Raw genomic sequence first — 18044 nt, 5'->3', positions numbered from 1 at the left:
TTTCTTTCTATTGTTATATCATACATGATTTGAAAAAAATGGAACAGCTCCGGCCTTTCAGTACTATGCTGTAGAAACACTAGTGGCAGTTTACTTACAAAACTCATATTTTCTAGTGAAGGAAGAATTGTTACACGGTACAGAGCTAAGAATGCACCACATGCATGCACACAGACACACACACATTCTCTCTCTCTGTAATGCACTAAGGCAATACTTCCTCATATTTTCTTTTTCTCTTATGCTTTATATTCGTCAATTCACTTCATAACAAACCTGAAAAGTGATGTAGAGATTTCTTTCATGGAAACATATCAGAAGCCATGGAGGCTAAGGAGAAAAGAAGCCAGAGCTGATGACTGTAACAACTTATGGTTCAGAAGCTAGGAGAAAAACAATAAAAATCTGAAATATTTAATATATGAACCCAGCAAAAAAAGCCAACACTAGCTAAATATATCATTTGTTAAACTGAGTTTTATTTTTTCTTCAGTGTTAATTGACTGCATATCCAACCCGCATAAAATCAGCTAAGGTCAGGGCATGATCATACATTCTTTTATAGGGGACTAAATATGTATGTAGAATTTTATGAAGAAGGCAAGTCATTGCAATGAAAGAGTCTGCCTTCTTTGGTTTCTAGGACACTGTTCATCTGCACTAGCTATAATAAAGGCTTGTTATCAACTCCAGCGTCACAAGGGTATGTGGTACAAGCATTATCGATCTATTTGAGTAGGAAGTTAGATTTGGTTTCATATTGGTACATCCACATAAGCAATAAGAACTAATTTGGCTTTACAACCTAATAAGGACTTTGACCCTTTGCAATATGATGAAGATGATAGAGTTAGGGCCTTCATTCAACAGGAAGATATAACAAAGATCAAAATGGATATTGAGAAAAGCAAAAACTGGCTTTCAGAAAATTCTCAGGCTACGGAAGCCTTGCCTCACCTGCCATGAGACTTCCTGAACCACACACAAATCACTGTTGAAATCATAACAAGTTATGAAGAGGTGAACATTTCCCTTAACCCAGTTACTGATTCAAGTAAAAATTACAGACCCAAACATTTCCCAAGATGTCCATATCTTCCTTTCTTTTAATAAAAATCCAAGACAGGGTAGCCCCATTCCTCCTAGGTCTTCCTTTTTGCAACAAGAACACCTAGACATAACACAAAAAAGAATAGGAAACTTGAGACTTGAGAAATGACATGACAATGAGTTCCCTGAATTTTCTTATTGTCTCTTATCTATCCAAAGGAGATGAGGAGGGGCTAATCACCACTGCACTTCACCCTCTCCAGGTGTCATTGGGCTTCTAACTGCCCTCTGGCCTAGTGCCAATAAGAATAAATAAGGCAGTGTGTGAGATGGGGCTGATCAGAACCCTGCCTTCACCCCCTTCCCTGGTGTGTGTGTATCAGGGAGCCAGGGGTGCTGAATCTCTACCCTCAACCCACATTAGTAGGAAGAAATTAATTGGGGCAAGAGAGAACTAATCACCTCTGTCTACAAACATTTCCCGTGACAGCTGAGCTTCCATCCTCACCCTAAAACAATAGAACAGTGTGAATCAGCCCTGTTTCTCTTCTCCCTGGTATCAACATGGCCCAGCGGGAAGCTCAGTATACACCCCCATTCAAAGGTAAGGAACAAGACCATGAAGGCACAGTTCCACTTTCACCAGGAAGACGTCACAACGACTGCTGCCAGGGAAGCTGAACTTCAACAATGTTGCTATCTGCATGGAGGCAATGTCAGCTTGTGCTCCTTTAGCTAGAGTGATGCCAACAGGTCTAAAAGAAAGCTGAACCCCCACCCACCTCATCATGCTCTACACTTCAACTTATCTTCTAAAAAAGATTAAACAGGACCTAGAGTCTCATTGCAAATTATATAAAATGTCCAAATGTCCAAAGGATACAATAAAAAATCATTGATCATATCAATAATTAGGGAAATCAAACCTTGAATGAGAAAAAAACACTGATGCCAATACCAAAGTAAAGCTGATGTTGAAATTAAGTGACAAGGATTTTAAAGCATCTGTCATTAAAATTTTCCAACAAGCAAATGCACATCCTCTTGAAACAAATAAAAAATGGAAAATCCCAACAGAGACATAGAAGTTACAAAAAATGAAATAGGAATTATAGAATGGAAAAATTCAATAAAAGAAATTTTTAAAAATTGCTGGATGAGTTTAATGGTAGAGCAGAGATGACATATGATGGAATCAGTGAACTTCACAACAGATAAATAGAATTTATGAATCTGAAAAACAAAAAGAAAGTAGTCTGAAAAAAAAATGAACAGAGTTTTAGGGACCTGTGAAGCAATGCAAAAAAGTTAACATTCATATAATTGGAGTCTCAAAGGAGAGGAAACCTGGATAGGGCTGAGAATACACTCAAAGAAATAATGGCTGAAAACTTCCCAAATTTAGAGAAAGGGTATACCTACAGAGTGAAAAACGTAAGTGGACCCTAAATTTTAAAAAACATGCAAAGAAAACACCATAATTAAATTCCTAAAAACTAAAGACAAAGAAAAAAATCTTGAAAGCAAACAGAAAGAAACAACACATAACCAATAGCAGAATACCGATTCAAATTACACTGGGTTTCTCATCTGAAACCATGAAGGCCAGAAGTGGCACACTTTTCAAGAACTGACAATTTTAAAAACCTGCCAATCATAAATTCTACCTCTAGTGAAGATATTTTTTAGAAATGAGGAGAAAATAAAAACTGTCCACTGAAGCAAAATTAAGATAATTTTCACTAGCAAATCTATCCTTCAAGAATGGGTAAAGGAAGAGGCACCTGGGTGGCTCAGTTGGTTAAGTGTCTGACTTTGGCTCAGGCCATGATCTCACAGTTCATGAGTTCAAATCCCACATCAGGCTCTGTGCTCTCCGCACAGAACTTGAAGCCTGCTTTGAGTTCTGTGTCTCCCTCTCTCTCTGCCCCTCTGCATGCTCATGCATGTTCTCTCTCAAAAATAAACATTAAAAAAAATTAGAAAAAGAAAAGAATGGTAAAGAAAGTCCTTTAAACAGAAAGGAAAGGATTATAAAAGAAAGCCTGCACCTTCAAAAAGGAAAAAAATAAAATCAGAATGGGTAAAAATAGAGTTAAGTATAATAATTCTTCTCATGAGATTCTTACATCATATTTAATGATTAAAACAGAAATTTTAACATTCTGATGTGGTGCTCGATGTATGTAGACAAACATCTAAGATAGCTATATTCAAAAAGGAGGAAGACTAAAGGGATCTAAGTAGCATAGTAAAACTTGATACCAGTAGACTGTGATAAGTCATCCATGTATATTGCAACCACTAAGAAAAATGTGCAAAGTGATGTACTCAAAACCACTATAAGTAAATCAATATGGAATCCAAAGATTTTTAGGTAATTCACAGAAAGGCAAAAAAAAAAAAAAAAAAAAAAGAGAGAAACAGAACAAGAAACAGAGGAAACATAAATATTAATAGCAGCTTTACTTCTAATAGCCAAAAGCTGGAAACAACCCAAATGTCCTTCAGTGGGTTAAACGGTTAAACAAACTGGTACAACCAACCATACTATGGAACACTATTCAGCAATAAAAAGGAACACACTACTGACACATGTAACAACCTGGATTAATCTCAAGGTAATTATGCTGAGTGAAAAAAGCCAATCTCAAAAGGTTACGTATTGTAAGATTCCACTTCTACAGGTCTTGAAATGACAAAAATTACGGAATTAGAGAACAGCTGGAGGTTGGTGGAGGTTACAGTTGGGGGCAGGAGTGTGGAATTAGATGGGACTCAGGGAGAAGCAGGAGGGAGTTGAGAGGGGAGTGGTTTTGATTATAAAAGAGCAGGAAGATTCCTTTTGGTAACAGAAGTGTTCTGTATCTCGCTATAATGATGGTCACACAAAACTACACATGCAATAAAACTGCTTAGAACTAAATACACAGGAATGAGTGCATGCAAAACTGATGGAATCTGAGTAATGGGTTATATTTATATCAGTTTCCTAATTTTGATATTGTACTATAATTATGCAAAATGTTACCATTTGGGAAACTAGGTAAAGGCTTCATAGGATCTCTCTGTATTATTTCTTTTTTTATTGAGATATAATTGACACAATATATTAGTATACCTAAATGTTTTGGTATTTGTATATTTTGTGTATATTTGTATATTTGTGAAATGATCACAATAAATCTAGTTAACATCTATCACCATACATAATTACAAATTTCTTTCTTGTGATGAGAACTTTTAAGATTTACTCTCTTGGCAACTTTCAAATATACAATACAGCATTATTAACTATAATCGCCTTGCTTTACATTATATCCTATGATTTATTTTTTTTAATGTTTATTTATTTTTGGAGAGACAGAGCGTGAGCAGGGGAGGACCAGAGAGAGGGAGGCAGACACAGAGTCTGAAGCAAGCTCCAGGCTCCAAGCTGTCAGCACAGAGCCTGACGCGAGGATCAAACTCACAAACTGCAAGATCATGACCTGAGCTGAAGTCAGATGCCTAACCAACTGAGCCACCCAGGCACCCCTATCCTATAACTTACTTATTCTACAAGTGAAAGTTTGTAACTTTTTACCCCCTTTACCCATTTTACCCACCCCACCTCCCACTTCTGGTAACAACCAATCTCTTCACTGCTATGAGTTCAATTTTTGTTTTATTTTATAGATTCAACGTATAAGTGAGATCATATGGTCTTTGTCTTTCTCCGACTTATTTGACTTAGCATAATGACTGACCTGAAGTTCCATCAGTGTTGTGGCCAATGACAAAATCTCATTCATTTTTACAGCTGAATAATATTCATATATATATCTCACATTTTTACTTATCCATTCATCCATCAATGGACACTTAGATTCCATCCATGTCTTGGTTATTGTAAATAATGCTTCAGTGAACATCTTTTATCTTTTTCATATATCTTTTTCAGTTAGCATTTTCATTTCCTTCAGATAAATGTTCAGAAATGAGATTCCTGGGTCATATGGTAGTTCTATTTTTTATTTTGTGAGGGACTCCCATAGTATTTTCCACAGTGGCTGCACCATTCCCAAAATAGTGCACAAGGGTTCCTTATTCTCCACATCTGCCAACACTTGAATAACCATCTTCCCAGACATGAGGTGATACCTCTTGTAGTTTTGATTTGCATTTCCCTGCTGATAAGTGATGTTTAGCATCTTCTCATGTGTCTGTTGACCACCTGTATGTGTTCTTTGGATAAATGTCTATTCAGGTCATCTGCCCATTTTAATTGGATTATTTGGAGGGTTTTGGGTGTTGAGTTGCATGAATTCCTTATACATTTTGGATATTAACCCCTTATCTGATTTATCCTTTGCAAATATTTTTTCTTCATTGGCATGTTGCCTTTTTATTTTGTTGATGGTCTACATTGCTATGCAGAAGCTTTTTAACTTTATATAGTCCCACCTGTTTATTTTGCTTTTGTTGCCTTTGCTTTTGGTGTCAAATCCAAAATATCATTGTCAATATCAATGTTGTCAAGGAACTTGCCTAGTTTTCTTCAAGGATTTTTATGGATTCATCTTATTTTTGTGTCTTTACTCCATTTTGAATTAATTTTTGTGTAAGGTGTAAGATATTGGTCCAGTTTCATTCTTTTGCATGTGGCTGTCCATTTTTCCCAGCAACATTTATTGTAGAGATATTCCCTTCCCCATTGTCTATTCTTGGCTCCTTTGTCATAAATGAATTAACCATATATGCACAGGTATATACATATATTTTTAATATGGAATAGTTCACAAATTTGCATGTCATCCTGGAGCATGTGCTAATCTTCTCTGTATCCTTCCTGTTTCAGTGTACGTGCTGCTGAAGTGAGCATGGTATATTATTTCCAGCATTTGCATCTTTAATTTTCTCAACATAAAAATTTTTACAAGTGTCTCTTCCAGAAGACCCTTTATAGACCTAATGCCAATATGATGTTTTCCTCTCATGGGAAAAAATGGGAATAAATTACGGTGGTAATAATGATTCTCCAGTAAATCTTAGCAGGGTGTCTATACATATTTCTCAGAGAGAAAAATTTCACATTATCTCAAGAAATGGAACATAAAATGTTTTCAGAGTTCCTATATAAATTCTCTCTTCAAAAGTTGCTCCACGTTACTTTTTAAAGTTATTGCTAAAAGTCAAAAAGGAAGCAAAGGAAGCTGACCATTAGACCTACCTTAAAGAGGTTAGGTATAACTTCCTCTTTTACTAGAATGCCAGTTTATAGGAAATAATCTTATTCTATCCCTAAAACTTAGGGAGCCAGTTTGGTTCAGTCATGGAAAAAAAATCTTCATGTATTCATCAGACTTATGAAACCACAAGTGAGAGGTGGAAACCAACATGACAATTTATTAATATTGTGTATCAGTGTTTCTAGGAGAGATCAGTAGTGGTCTACTGACCATGGAGTGGTCAATAGAAACGGCTTTGGTTTCTATGTATTTTGGTGTCCAGAGATTGTTACATTGCAAGTTTTAAATAATGTGAATGGGTCTAAACCAAGGAAACTAGAGACCCCTAACATGGCACATCCGATAATGGGACATGTCCAGGTAACAGAGTATTCTTTTATCTCCAGACAAAATGAAGCACAGGTGTTTTTCTAAACCAATGTAATATAAACCAATGTAATATAAATAATTTCATACAAAAGATCATCTTCAGGAAGACATCTGGATAGAAGGAGAGAACAGACCTTTTGCTCTGAGGATAAAATACTGAAGTTTAGGGTCTAAAATAGTTTCTAAAACTGTGATCTGAGGCTTAAGGCTAGGGAGTGAAAGTGATTATATGTGAACTATTTATTATATACAAAATGTATATGTGTGTGCAAATAGTCTGAAAGATGCATAGACTTAACACAAAGAGACAAATGGTAAGTTGACTACACCCATTTTATTTCTTTGTGGTTTTTAAGTCATTTATATACAATTAAAATCAAGCCAAATCACAAGTTAAGTGTTGTTTTAAAACATCACAGGATTCATGCCAGAATTCTCATTTATATTTTTAAAAAAAATAGTTCAAGTTTACTACAAGCCACCATTTTAAAAACCACATATATAAGTCATATAATCACATTTAAGTTAATTAAAGAAAATATATTTCAACTTCAGCGTACTGTAGTAGCTTATTCTAGCCTTAATAGACTTCTATAAATTATGACATTGAGGCAAAAAATGTTGAGAACGTAATATTTGTTTAGGCTTACAGAGTAAAAATTGTTCTTCAGTCACAAACAAAATCTACACATTTTCTCAATCAATCCACAAACTAGCTGAAACATAGGCATTATTATTCAACTATATAAAGAAGCCAAGATTCAAAGACATTAAATAACTTTTCCAAGGGTACTCATGAAAGACACGCCGGGTTTGATTATAATTCTGACTCCAAATTGTTACTTCCACTTCATTATATATGTATTTATGACCAAAAATATGAGGATCACAAAATATGACTTGAAAAATGCCCACGGAAATATTTTAAGTGATCTGGATAGTCTTTGTTTTTAAACTTGGTTAAGTTTTTCAAAAAAGGTTTCACTCAATTGTTCAAATGCTAAGACCACATTGTCATCTTCATTTTCACATAGTTCACGCAAGGAAACACTGTAAATGGAAATACACAGCATTTTAGTGAGAGTCAGTACTATAAGAAGGACTTTCTCCATGTGGGAAGAATTAAGAAAATCCCATTACATGATGAAATGTTAGAAAAATATGAAGAATGATGATAAGAAACATGTTTATCTTAAAAAAAAAAAAACTTGAATGGAAAAAATAACAAAATAAAGATAACAAAACAGTTCCCGTACAGTTCCTCTTCATGTCAATTACCAAGATGATTTTAAAGGCCAACAAATTTCATGTAAACCTATCCCTCTTCCCTTCAAAAGCAACAACACAAATTCCCTTCCTTTCTCCATACACCTCTTTAGAGGCTATTTTGTGATTTTTTTTTTTTTTTGGCTACCTTGTCCAATATATACTGAAACCCACAAGTAACTACTGCTAAGAAGGGCAAAATATTACTTCCTTTACCTAGATATGTAAGAAAATTTAAAAAAAAACAGGCTGTAATAAACAGAATAATGGTCTTCCAGAAATATTTATGTTCTAATCCTCAGAAATCTAGGGCCATGTTAGTTTACATGGCAATGGAGAATTAAGGTTGCAGATGGAATTGAAGTTGCTGATCAGGTGACTTTGAGATGGAAAAATTATTCTGGATTTTCTGGGTTAGCCCATTATAGTCTCAAAGGTTCTTGTAAGCAGGAGAGGGAGGCAGGAGAGAGCTCATCTCAGTGTAAGACTTTCCCCACCATTGCTGGCTTTGAAGAGGGAAGGGGACCATGATAAAAATAATGCCAGCAGCCTCTGGAGCCTGGAAAAGACAATAGAGCAGATTGTCCTAAAGCCTCCAGAAAGAAATGAGCTTTGCCAATATCTTGATTTTAACCCAGTTAGACCCATTTTGGATTTCAGGCTTCCAGAACTGTAAGATAATAAATTTGTGTTGGTTTAAACCACTAAATTTGTGGTAATTTGTTATAGCAGCAATAAGAAATGAATATGCAGGTGAAAAGAAAGGAGAGAGGAAATCCACAAATGAACCGTGCAGCTGCAGTGATAAAGTACTGAACACAATCAGGATCTGACATTTTATCAACCTATTGCAATTCCTATTACCTTGGTTTCACTAGAGTTCCAGAATTTTTCCTAGTGTCTTCATTAACCTACTACAAACAATGACCAGATCTGTATCTGTAACACTGAATTTCCTCCTAGTTACAGACCTATAATTATGACACCGACCATTTCCTGTTGAATGATTTCCCACAGATATTATGTGACATATATAAATTCTAACTCACTATTTTTGGTTCTTAGTCCTCCTCCAACCTCATCCTCACTTCTATGTTTCTTATGTATCATTAACTAAAATAGAAATCTTGTTATCTTTACCAACTACATGGCCTTTATTGACAGTTTCTTTGAATACTATCTCATAAATATTTCTCTAATCATCATTAGTTCTATTTCCTTAATTCAGACCCACACCCACTCTCACCTGCATGGCTGTTATAGCCTTTGAGTTTCTGCCACATATATAAGCCATACATCTCTGTCACACATATAAACCATAGACCCATATCATACTCATGTCTATGCACTGTCTACACATTATTCAAAATATTAAGCCCAAACTCCATAATATGAGAATTAAGACCCTTCTCAATGTATCCAAATTGTCTTTAAAGCTCCTTTAAGCAACTCAGCATCTTACCCCATCCCTATCACAACTCCCATATTCCCCATGCCACTATAGTGAGATCGAAGCCAATACCTGACATATCAGGCCCTTTCTCATTTCTGTACTTTGAAAACACTATTTCCTCCACCCCCTTAATATACCTTAAGACTTAGTGAAAAAAATTACTTCATTTGAAAATCTTTCTCTGAATCCAAGGTCAAGTTAGTTGCCCCCTTATCTGTCACCCTAGCACTTATTACCTTTTTAATATCTAGAAGTAAGTTTCCTCACACTACACTGTAAGATTATGTTTAAAGAAGGGATAGATTTAATGATTATCTGTATCTGAAATGCTTAAACATATTCCTCAAATCAGTAATGTTTCAATAATTTTTAAAGAAAAAAATGAATGATATTTCTAGGATCAGATTTTGAGACAGCTCCAAAATCTCTGGAGTTTCTTGAGATGCTCTTGAATAACTATGAGCTACTCAAGAAATACACTACATAGAGATACTCAAGAAACTAGAGCAGTTCCCTCTGCTCTAGCATCCTCATAGTTTCATTCTCTGTATAAAACATCCAAACAGGTCTAACTAATCTTGTATCAAAAAAATAAAAAAACAATGACCTAATTAGCAACAACTTCATGAAGATGAAGAGATTCATGGCAAATTACATGTATTCATATATGTGAAGAAATATAATTTTTAAAGCAAGTGATAGAAAAGGGAAAACCCATAAAGTATTAAGGTACATGCAGAACAGAGGCTTTAGGAAGATGTATATTTAACCAGGAAATACATGATGGGCTTAAGGATGGATCTTCTAATAGAGCCTTAGGATGGGGGTATCCATATAAAGTTTGGAATTGTTTGGGTCCCCACAGAGCTCTGTTAAAGATGAAAACAGGAAGCCAATATGAGAGATTAGTGTCAGATGAAGCCTGGGCAAAACACTATATAAAGCAAGAGAATCCAGAATATGTAAATTGATATATAACCAGGGACCAATGGAGCCCTAAGGGGCCCTGTGAAGTATCATGTATCTGACAAACACTGGTTATGAAAACAGAATACTAGCATCTAGGAATTCCTGAGGTTTTGGAATATCCTCCTATTATGCAGTGCCTGAGGCTAGGGTTCTGGTCTGAATTAAATCTTACGTCAAATGGGCTTTGGAATTAATTCTATTATAGAATCAGTGCAACAGGGTGTTGAAAAGAAGCTCTGCAAATTGTTTGGGGAGTTGAAAGGCGTGACATCTAAGAAGCTCAGTGTCACTTCTAAGTATAAGGTCAACAGGGGTGCCTGGGTGGCTCAGTCAGTTAAGGATCTGACTCTTGATTTCAGCTCAGATCGCGATCTCGTGGTTCATGAGTCTGAGCCCTGCATGGGCTCTGCACTGACAATGCAAAGCCTGCTTGGGATTCTCTCTCTCCTTCTCTCTCTGCTCCTCCCCTACTCATGCTCAAGCACTCTCTCTCTCAAATTAAATAAACTTAAAAAAAGTATGAGGTCAACAAACTCAATTTAATTACCATTAAAATTTTGGAAAATATGAAATCAATACTTAAAGTATATAACATACCTGATAGATCGAATGGTGAGTGCAAAATCTTTCAACAATTCATAAGCAGTTCCTTCATTCATCCTAAACAAAATATCATTTTGAAAATTAATAGTATAAAAACATTAAAGAACTTATTTGATACTGAAATTTTGGATTTGTCAATAAGAGATTACTTTCATCTGTCAAGACATGTTTATTAGAATGCCACAATCCTTAAGGATAATTCAATCAACAGGAGTGATAATTATGAATTCAAATATCACAAGTACAATACGCATAGGAGACTGACCATTTCAGGAGAAAACCAAAGTAGGAAAGTTAAGCTCAGAAGAGTGAATGGGGGCTGGAGAATCAAAAGGGAAGAATCAGACTATTTACTAATGTCACAACTACTTTTATTCATGACAATGAGTCATATTTTTAAAAATATTTAAATATTTAAAAATATTTTTAAAAATGATCAGAAATACATCCGAGGGGGAAGAAGGCAGCAGGGTAGGAAGACCCGAAGCCTGCTTCATCCCATGAATACAACTAGATAACTATCAAAACATCCTAAATACACCAGAATCAACCTGAAGACTGACAAAACAAATTCCACAACTAAAGGTAGACAAGAGGCCACATCAAAAAAGGTAAGAAGCACAGAGACACGGTTTGGGAGAGAAACATACTGTGGCTACTGCAATGGGGAGGGAGCCACAGGCATGGAGAAGGGCAAGAGACAGACTAGCACATAGGGGATTGTACAAGGAGATGTTTCCCCATACCAACTGGCTTGGAAAATGAGACGGTCTAAATTTCATGAGTTCTTACAACCAGCAGGGCCTAAATAAAGCCTGAAGTTTTAAAGGTCAGTAGCGGTGGCACAGATAGAGCCCAAAGGCATCGGGGCTGCTCTTGGAGAGAAGACAGGGCAAACAGCCCACAGATGCACAGCATGAAAAGAGTTACCTGAAGAGTGGCTGCGGCACACAGTGGGGAGGTTATTTGCTCTCAGAGTATGTTTCAGAGAGGCAGTGTTCACAAGAGACCCCTCTGGGAACAAAGAAACTGGCCAGCATAATTTCCTCCCCCATCCCTCAGCATAGGCAAAGGGCCACCTGCAGGAACCAGCACCATGCTAACAGCTGACACTCGCTACCTAACTTGCTCACACCAAGCCTCATCCCCACACACGCTCTGTTGGAACCACCCTTCCCAGTCATTCTTGCCTCACTCCCAGTGCTGGAGGTACCCTCCCAAAGAAGACCAGCCCAAACCTGTGCCTATACCATGTCTACCAACATAGGAGCTCTTCTACATAAGGCCATTACCGTAAAAAACAGGGGAAGTAGCTGAGTTTCCTAACATAGAGCAGGCACAGAGACTTAGACAAAATGAGAAGACAGAGGAATTTGTCCCAAATGAAAAAACAGGACAAGGCCATGGCCTTGAAACAGATATAAGTAACATGTCTGATAGAGAATTTAAAGAAATGATCCTAAAGATACCCATTGGACTTAAGAATGGAAGACATGAGTGAGAACCTTAACACAGAGATAAGTTATAATATATCAGAGATAAAGGGCTCAATAAACAAAAACACAAACATGCATGATGGAATGAACAGCAGAATGGAAGAAGCAGAGGAACAAATTAATGACCTAGAAAACACAGTATTAGAAAGTAATCAAGCTGAACAAAAGAAAAAAAAAGGATTATTCAAAACAAGAACAGACTTGGGGAACTTAGTGACTCTATCAAACATAAAAACATTCATATTATAGAAGTCCCAGGAGAAAGAAAAGGAGACAAATGATTTATTTAAAGAAATAATAGCTGAAAACCTCCCTAATCAGGTGAATGAAATAGATATCCAGATCCAAGAGGCACAAAGAACTCCCAACAAAATCAACAAAAGCAGATAAACACCAAGACACAACTAAAATGGCAAAATATAGTGATAAGGAAAACAATTTAAAAGCAGCAAAACAAAATAAAACAGTTACACACAAGGGAAATCCCATTAGGCTATCAGGGTCTTTTTCAGCAGAAACTTTCCAAGCAAGAAGGGAGTGGCATGATATATTCAAAATGCTGAATAGGAAAAATCTGTAGTCAAGGATACTCTATCCAACAAGTCTATCATTCACAATAGAAGAAGATATAAAGTTTCCTAGACAAAAACTAAAGCAGTTCATGACCACTAAATCAGCCCTCCAAGAAATATTAAAGAGGATGCTAAGGAAAAATGAAACACCAAAATTGACAGTATGAAGGTGGGAAACACAAAATCAGTATAAATGAATCTTTTTTGTAAAATACCAGCCAAAGAACTCACAAAATTAAAGTATGAAAATAAGACACCATGTACCTAAAGCATGGGGAGGAGAGGAGTAAAGAATGGGTTCAAATTAACTGACCATCTACTTAAGATAGATGGCTATATTCAGAAGATATAACCTAATGGTAACCAAAAATCAAAACCACTAATTAATATGCAAAGAATAAAGAGAAAGAAAGCCAAATATATCACTAAAGAAATCCATCAAATCATGAAAAAGAAAATGACAAGAAAGAACCAGAGAAAATTTTCAGAAAGAACCACAAAACAAGTAATAAAATATCAATAAATATATATCTATCAATAATTACACTGAATGTAAATGGACTAAATACTTGAATCAATGACACAGGGTGACAGAATGGATTTTTTTTTAGAAAAAGACTCATCTATACACTGCTTATAAGAGCATTTTTAGTCCTGAAAACACCTGCAGATTGAAAGTGAGAGGATGGACATTTATCATACAAATGAATATCAAAAGAAAGCCAGAGTATCAATACTTATAATGAACAAACTCAACTTTAAAACAAAGACTGTAACAAGAAGTAAAGCACCCAAATACATAAAACAGTTAATAATGAACATAAAGGAATTAATTGATAACAACACAATAAGAGTAGGGGGCATTAACACCCCCACTTATATCAATGGACAGATCAACTAAACAGAAAATTGTCAAGGAAGTAATGGCTTTGAATTACACACTGGATCAGCTGAACTTAACAGATATATCTAGAACATTCTATCCTAAAACATCAGAATACACATTCCTTTCAAGTACACATGGAACATTCTGGAGAATAGATCATGTATTAGGCCATAAAACAAGCCTCAACTAATTCAAAAAAGATTAAATTGTACCATACATCTTTTCTGACCACAATGTTATGAAACTAGACATAAACCAGAAGAAAAAATTTGCAATGACCGCAAAGAGATGGAGGTTAAGTAACATACTACTACACACTGAATGTGTCAAATAGGAAATCAAAGAAGAAATAAAAAATACATGGAAACAAATGAAAATGAAAATACATAGGTCTAAAACCTTTGGGATGCAGCAAAAGCAGTCCTAAGAGGGAAGTTTATAGAAAAACAGGCCTCTCAAGAAGAAATAAAAATCTCAAATAAAAAAACCAAAAAACAAAAAATTAATCTTACACTCAAAGGAGTTAAAAAAAAGAACAATAAGCAAAACCTAAAGCCAGCAGAAGGAAGGATATAATAAAGATTAGAGCATAAATAAATGATATAGAAACTAAAAAAAAAAAAAAAATAGGTCGATGAAATCAGAAGCTGGGTCTTTGAAAAAAATGAATAAAATTGATAAATCACTCTCCAGAATTATCAAAAAAAGGAGAAAGGACACAACTAATAAAATCACAAATGAGCAGGGAGAAATAAAAACCAACACTAACAAAAATACAAATAATTATAACAGTATATTATGAAAAACTATATGCCAGCAAATTAGACAACCTAGAGGAAATGAATAAATTCCTAGAAACATGAAACCTACCAAAACCAAAACAGGAAGAAACAGAAAATATGAGCAGACTGACTACCAGTAACAAAATTAAATCAGTGATCAAAAACTCCCAACAAACCAAAGCCCAATACCAGATGTCTTCACAGGCAAACTGTACCAAAAATTTAAAGAAGAGTTAAAACCTATTCATCTCAAACTATTCCAAAAAAATACAAGAGTAAGGAAAACTCCTAAATTCACTCTATGAGGCCAGTATTACTGTCATACCAAAAACAAGTAGAGACACCACAAAAAAAAGGCCAATATCTCTAATGAATATGGATCAAAAAAACCTTCAACAAACTACCAGCAAACTAAATCCAACAATACATTTAAAATAAATTTCATATTAAAAATAAATAAAATAAAATTTTAAGATTAAAATAAATAAATAAATGTAAAAATATATAAAAAAAGCAATACATTAAAAAATGTTTCACCATGAAAAAAATAATAAAAAAATAAAAAACCATTAACCACAATCAAGTGGGATTTATTCCTGAGTTGCAAGTGTGGTTCAATATTTATAAATCAACCATATGACATATCACATCAATAAGAGAAAGAATAAGAACCATGTGATCATTTCAATAGACACACAAAAAAAGCATTTGACAAAGTACAACATCCATTCATAATAAAAACCCTGAACAAAGTAGGTTTAGAGGGAACGTACCTCAACATAATAAAGTCTATTTAGGAAAAACCCACAGCTAACATCATCATCAAAGGGGAAAAACTGAGAGCTTGTCCTCTATGGTCAGGAACAAGACAGAATGTCCACTTTCACCGCTTTTATTCAATATAGTCCTGGAAGTCCTATCCACAGCAATCAGACAACGAAAATAAACAAAAGGCATACAAATTGGTATGGAAGGAGTAAAACTTTCACTATTTGTAGATCGTATGACACTATATATAGAAAACCAGAAAGATTCCACTAAAAAACAGCTAGAGCTGATAAATGAATTCAGTAAAGTCACAAGATACAAAAATCACCGTACAGAAATCTGTTGCATTTCTATACACAGGGAGGAAGCAGCAGAAAGAGAAATTAATAAATCAACCCCATTTAGAATTGCACCAGAAAACAATAAGATACCTAGAAATAAACGTAACCAAAGAGATAAAAGACCTGTATTCTGAAAACTATAAAATGTTAATGAAAGAAATTGAAGATGACACAAAGAAGTGGAAAGACATTCCATACTTGTGGGTTGGAAAAACACATAGTGTTAAAATGTCTTTACTACCCAAAGTAAGCTAAACATTTAAAGCAATCCCTATCAAAATACCACCAGCATTTTAACGGAGTTAGAACAAACAATCCTAAAATTAGTATGGAACCATGAGAGACCCTGAAGAGCCAAAGCAAACTTGAAAAAGAAAAGCAAAACTAGAGGCATCATAATTCCAGACTTCAGGTTATATTACAAAGTTGTGGTAATCAACACAGTATGGTACTGGTACAAAAGTAGATCAATAGAACAGAATAGAAATCCCTTCAATAAATCCACAATTATATGATCAATTAGTCTTCAACAAAGCAGGAAAGAATATCCAATGGAAAAACAATGGTCTCCTCAACAAATGGGTAACAAATGATGTTGGGAAAACTAGACAGCAATATGCAGAAGAACGAAACTGGAAAACTTTCTTACACCATATACAAAAGTAAATTCAAGATGGATTAAAGACCTAAATGTGAGACCTGAAACCATAAAAATCCTAGAAGAGAACACAAGCAGTAACTTCTTTGACATTGGCCATAGCAACTTTTTTCTAGATAGGTCCCCTGAGGCAAGGGAAACAAAAACAAACATAAATCATTAGGACTACATCAAAAATAAGTAGCTTCAGGGTGTCTGGATGGCTCAGTCAGTAGAGTGTGAGACTTTTGATCTCAGGGTCATGAGATGAAGCCCCACACTGGACATGAAGCCTACTTCAAAAAAAAAAAAAAAGTAGTTTTTGCACAGTGAAGGAATCAACAAAACTAAAAGGCAACCTATAAAATGGGAGAAGGTATTTGCAGATGACATATCCCATAATGGATTGTATCCAAAATATATGAAGAACTTACAAAAATCAACACATACACACACACACACACACATATCCAATTAAAAATGGCAGAAGACATAATGGACATTTCTCCAAGGAGGACATACAGATGGCCAAAAGACAAACAAGGGGATCCTCATCATCCCTTGCCATCAGGGAAATGCAAATCAAAACTACAATGGGATATAACCTCACACCTGTCAGAATGGCTACAATCAAAAGCACAAAAAACAAGTGTTGTCAAGGATGTGAAAAAAGGGGAAGCTTCTTACACTGTTGGTGGGAGTACGAACTGATGCAGCCACTGTGGAAAACTGTATGGAAGCTCCTCAAAACGTTAAAAGTAGAACTACCCTGCAATGCAGCAATTGCTTTACTGGGTATTTATCCAAAGCATACAAAAACACTAATTCAAAGGGATACATGCACTCCTATGTTTATAGCAGTATTATTTACAATAGCCAAGATATGGAAGCAGCCCAGGTGTCCATCAATTGATGAATGGATAAAGAAGTGGTTTATATATATAATGGAACATTATTCAGCCATAAAAAAGAAAAAATGCCATTTGTGATGACATGGGTGGAGCTCAAGAGTAGAATACTAAGTGAAATAAGTCATCCAGGGAAAGACAAATACAACATGATGTTACTCATCTGAGTAATTTAATAACAAAACAAATAAGCATACGAAAAAGAGAGATAGAGGCAAATCAAGAAGCAGACTCTTAACTATAGAGAACAAGCAGATGTTATCAGAGGGGGTGGGGGTGCAGGGATGGGTGAAATAAGTGATGGGATTAAGGAGTGCACCTGTTGTGATAAGCACCAAGTGATCAAAATAAAAACTTTAAAAATATAATAAAATACATCTGCATGAGTGATCTATGAAATATAAAAAAAGTTGATCAACATTTCTCAAGTGTCTGGAGTTTTAAATACTTTAATTCAATAAAAACTGTTCAGAATTTTATATAAAATGCCTATTGAATTACTGACTGGTATGACAGAATGCTCCTCCCACATCCACCTGCTCAATGTCTGGGCCAATTTTTCTTCTCCCAGGTAAATCCAAGATGGTTTACCCCTCCTTACTGTTTTTGAAAATGTATTCCCTGCCAAAGAGCTAACACAACTGTCATATGCTCAGTCCTCAGATGTGTGAGTTACATACCTTTTTATATACTTCTCTCAGATAATGGTGAGC

The 18044-nt window shown here is 35.2% G+C and overlaps 1 protein-coding gene and 1 non-coding gene across 2 annotated transcripts in view; both read right to left on the bottom strand.

The window, feature by feature from the left end:
• Positions 1 to 295: 295 nt before the first annotated feature.
• The window catches only part of LOC102953951 (DExD/H-box helicase 60), a 182791-nt gene continuing 165042 nt past the window's right edge, over positions 296 to 18044 (bottom strand). Inside the window, exons 40-42 of the mRNA XM_042983654.1 lie at positions 10936 to 10998; positions 1070 to 1171; positions 296 to 383 (exon numbers count right to left, since the gene is read on the bottom strand). Of these exons, the coding sequence (XP_042839588.1) occupies positions 377 to 383; positions 1070 to 1171; positions 10936 to 10998 (172 nt within the window). The 3' untranslated portion in view covers positions 296 to 376. The remainder of the gene's footprint in view (positions 384 to 1069; positions 1172 to 10935; positions 10999 to 18044) is intronic.
• On the bottom strand, positions 5813 to 5914 carry LOC122238242. Its single transcript, XR_006217194.1, has one exon. It is a non-coding gene; the product is annotated as a U6 spliceosomal RNA (small nuclear RNA).

The sequence above is a fragment of the Panthera tigris genome, chromosome B1 (assembly GCF_018350195.1).
Source record: "Panthera tigris isolate Pti1 chromosome B1, P.tigris_Pti1_mat1.1, whole genome shotgun sequence".
In the NCBI taxonomy this organism is placed as follows: domain Eukaryota; kingdom Metazoa; phylum Chordata; class Mammalia; order Carnivora; family Felidae; genus Panthera; species Panthera tigris.
Note: the sequence above shows the minus strand (reverse complement) of the source record. Positions and strands in the feature narration are given on the sequence as shown.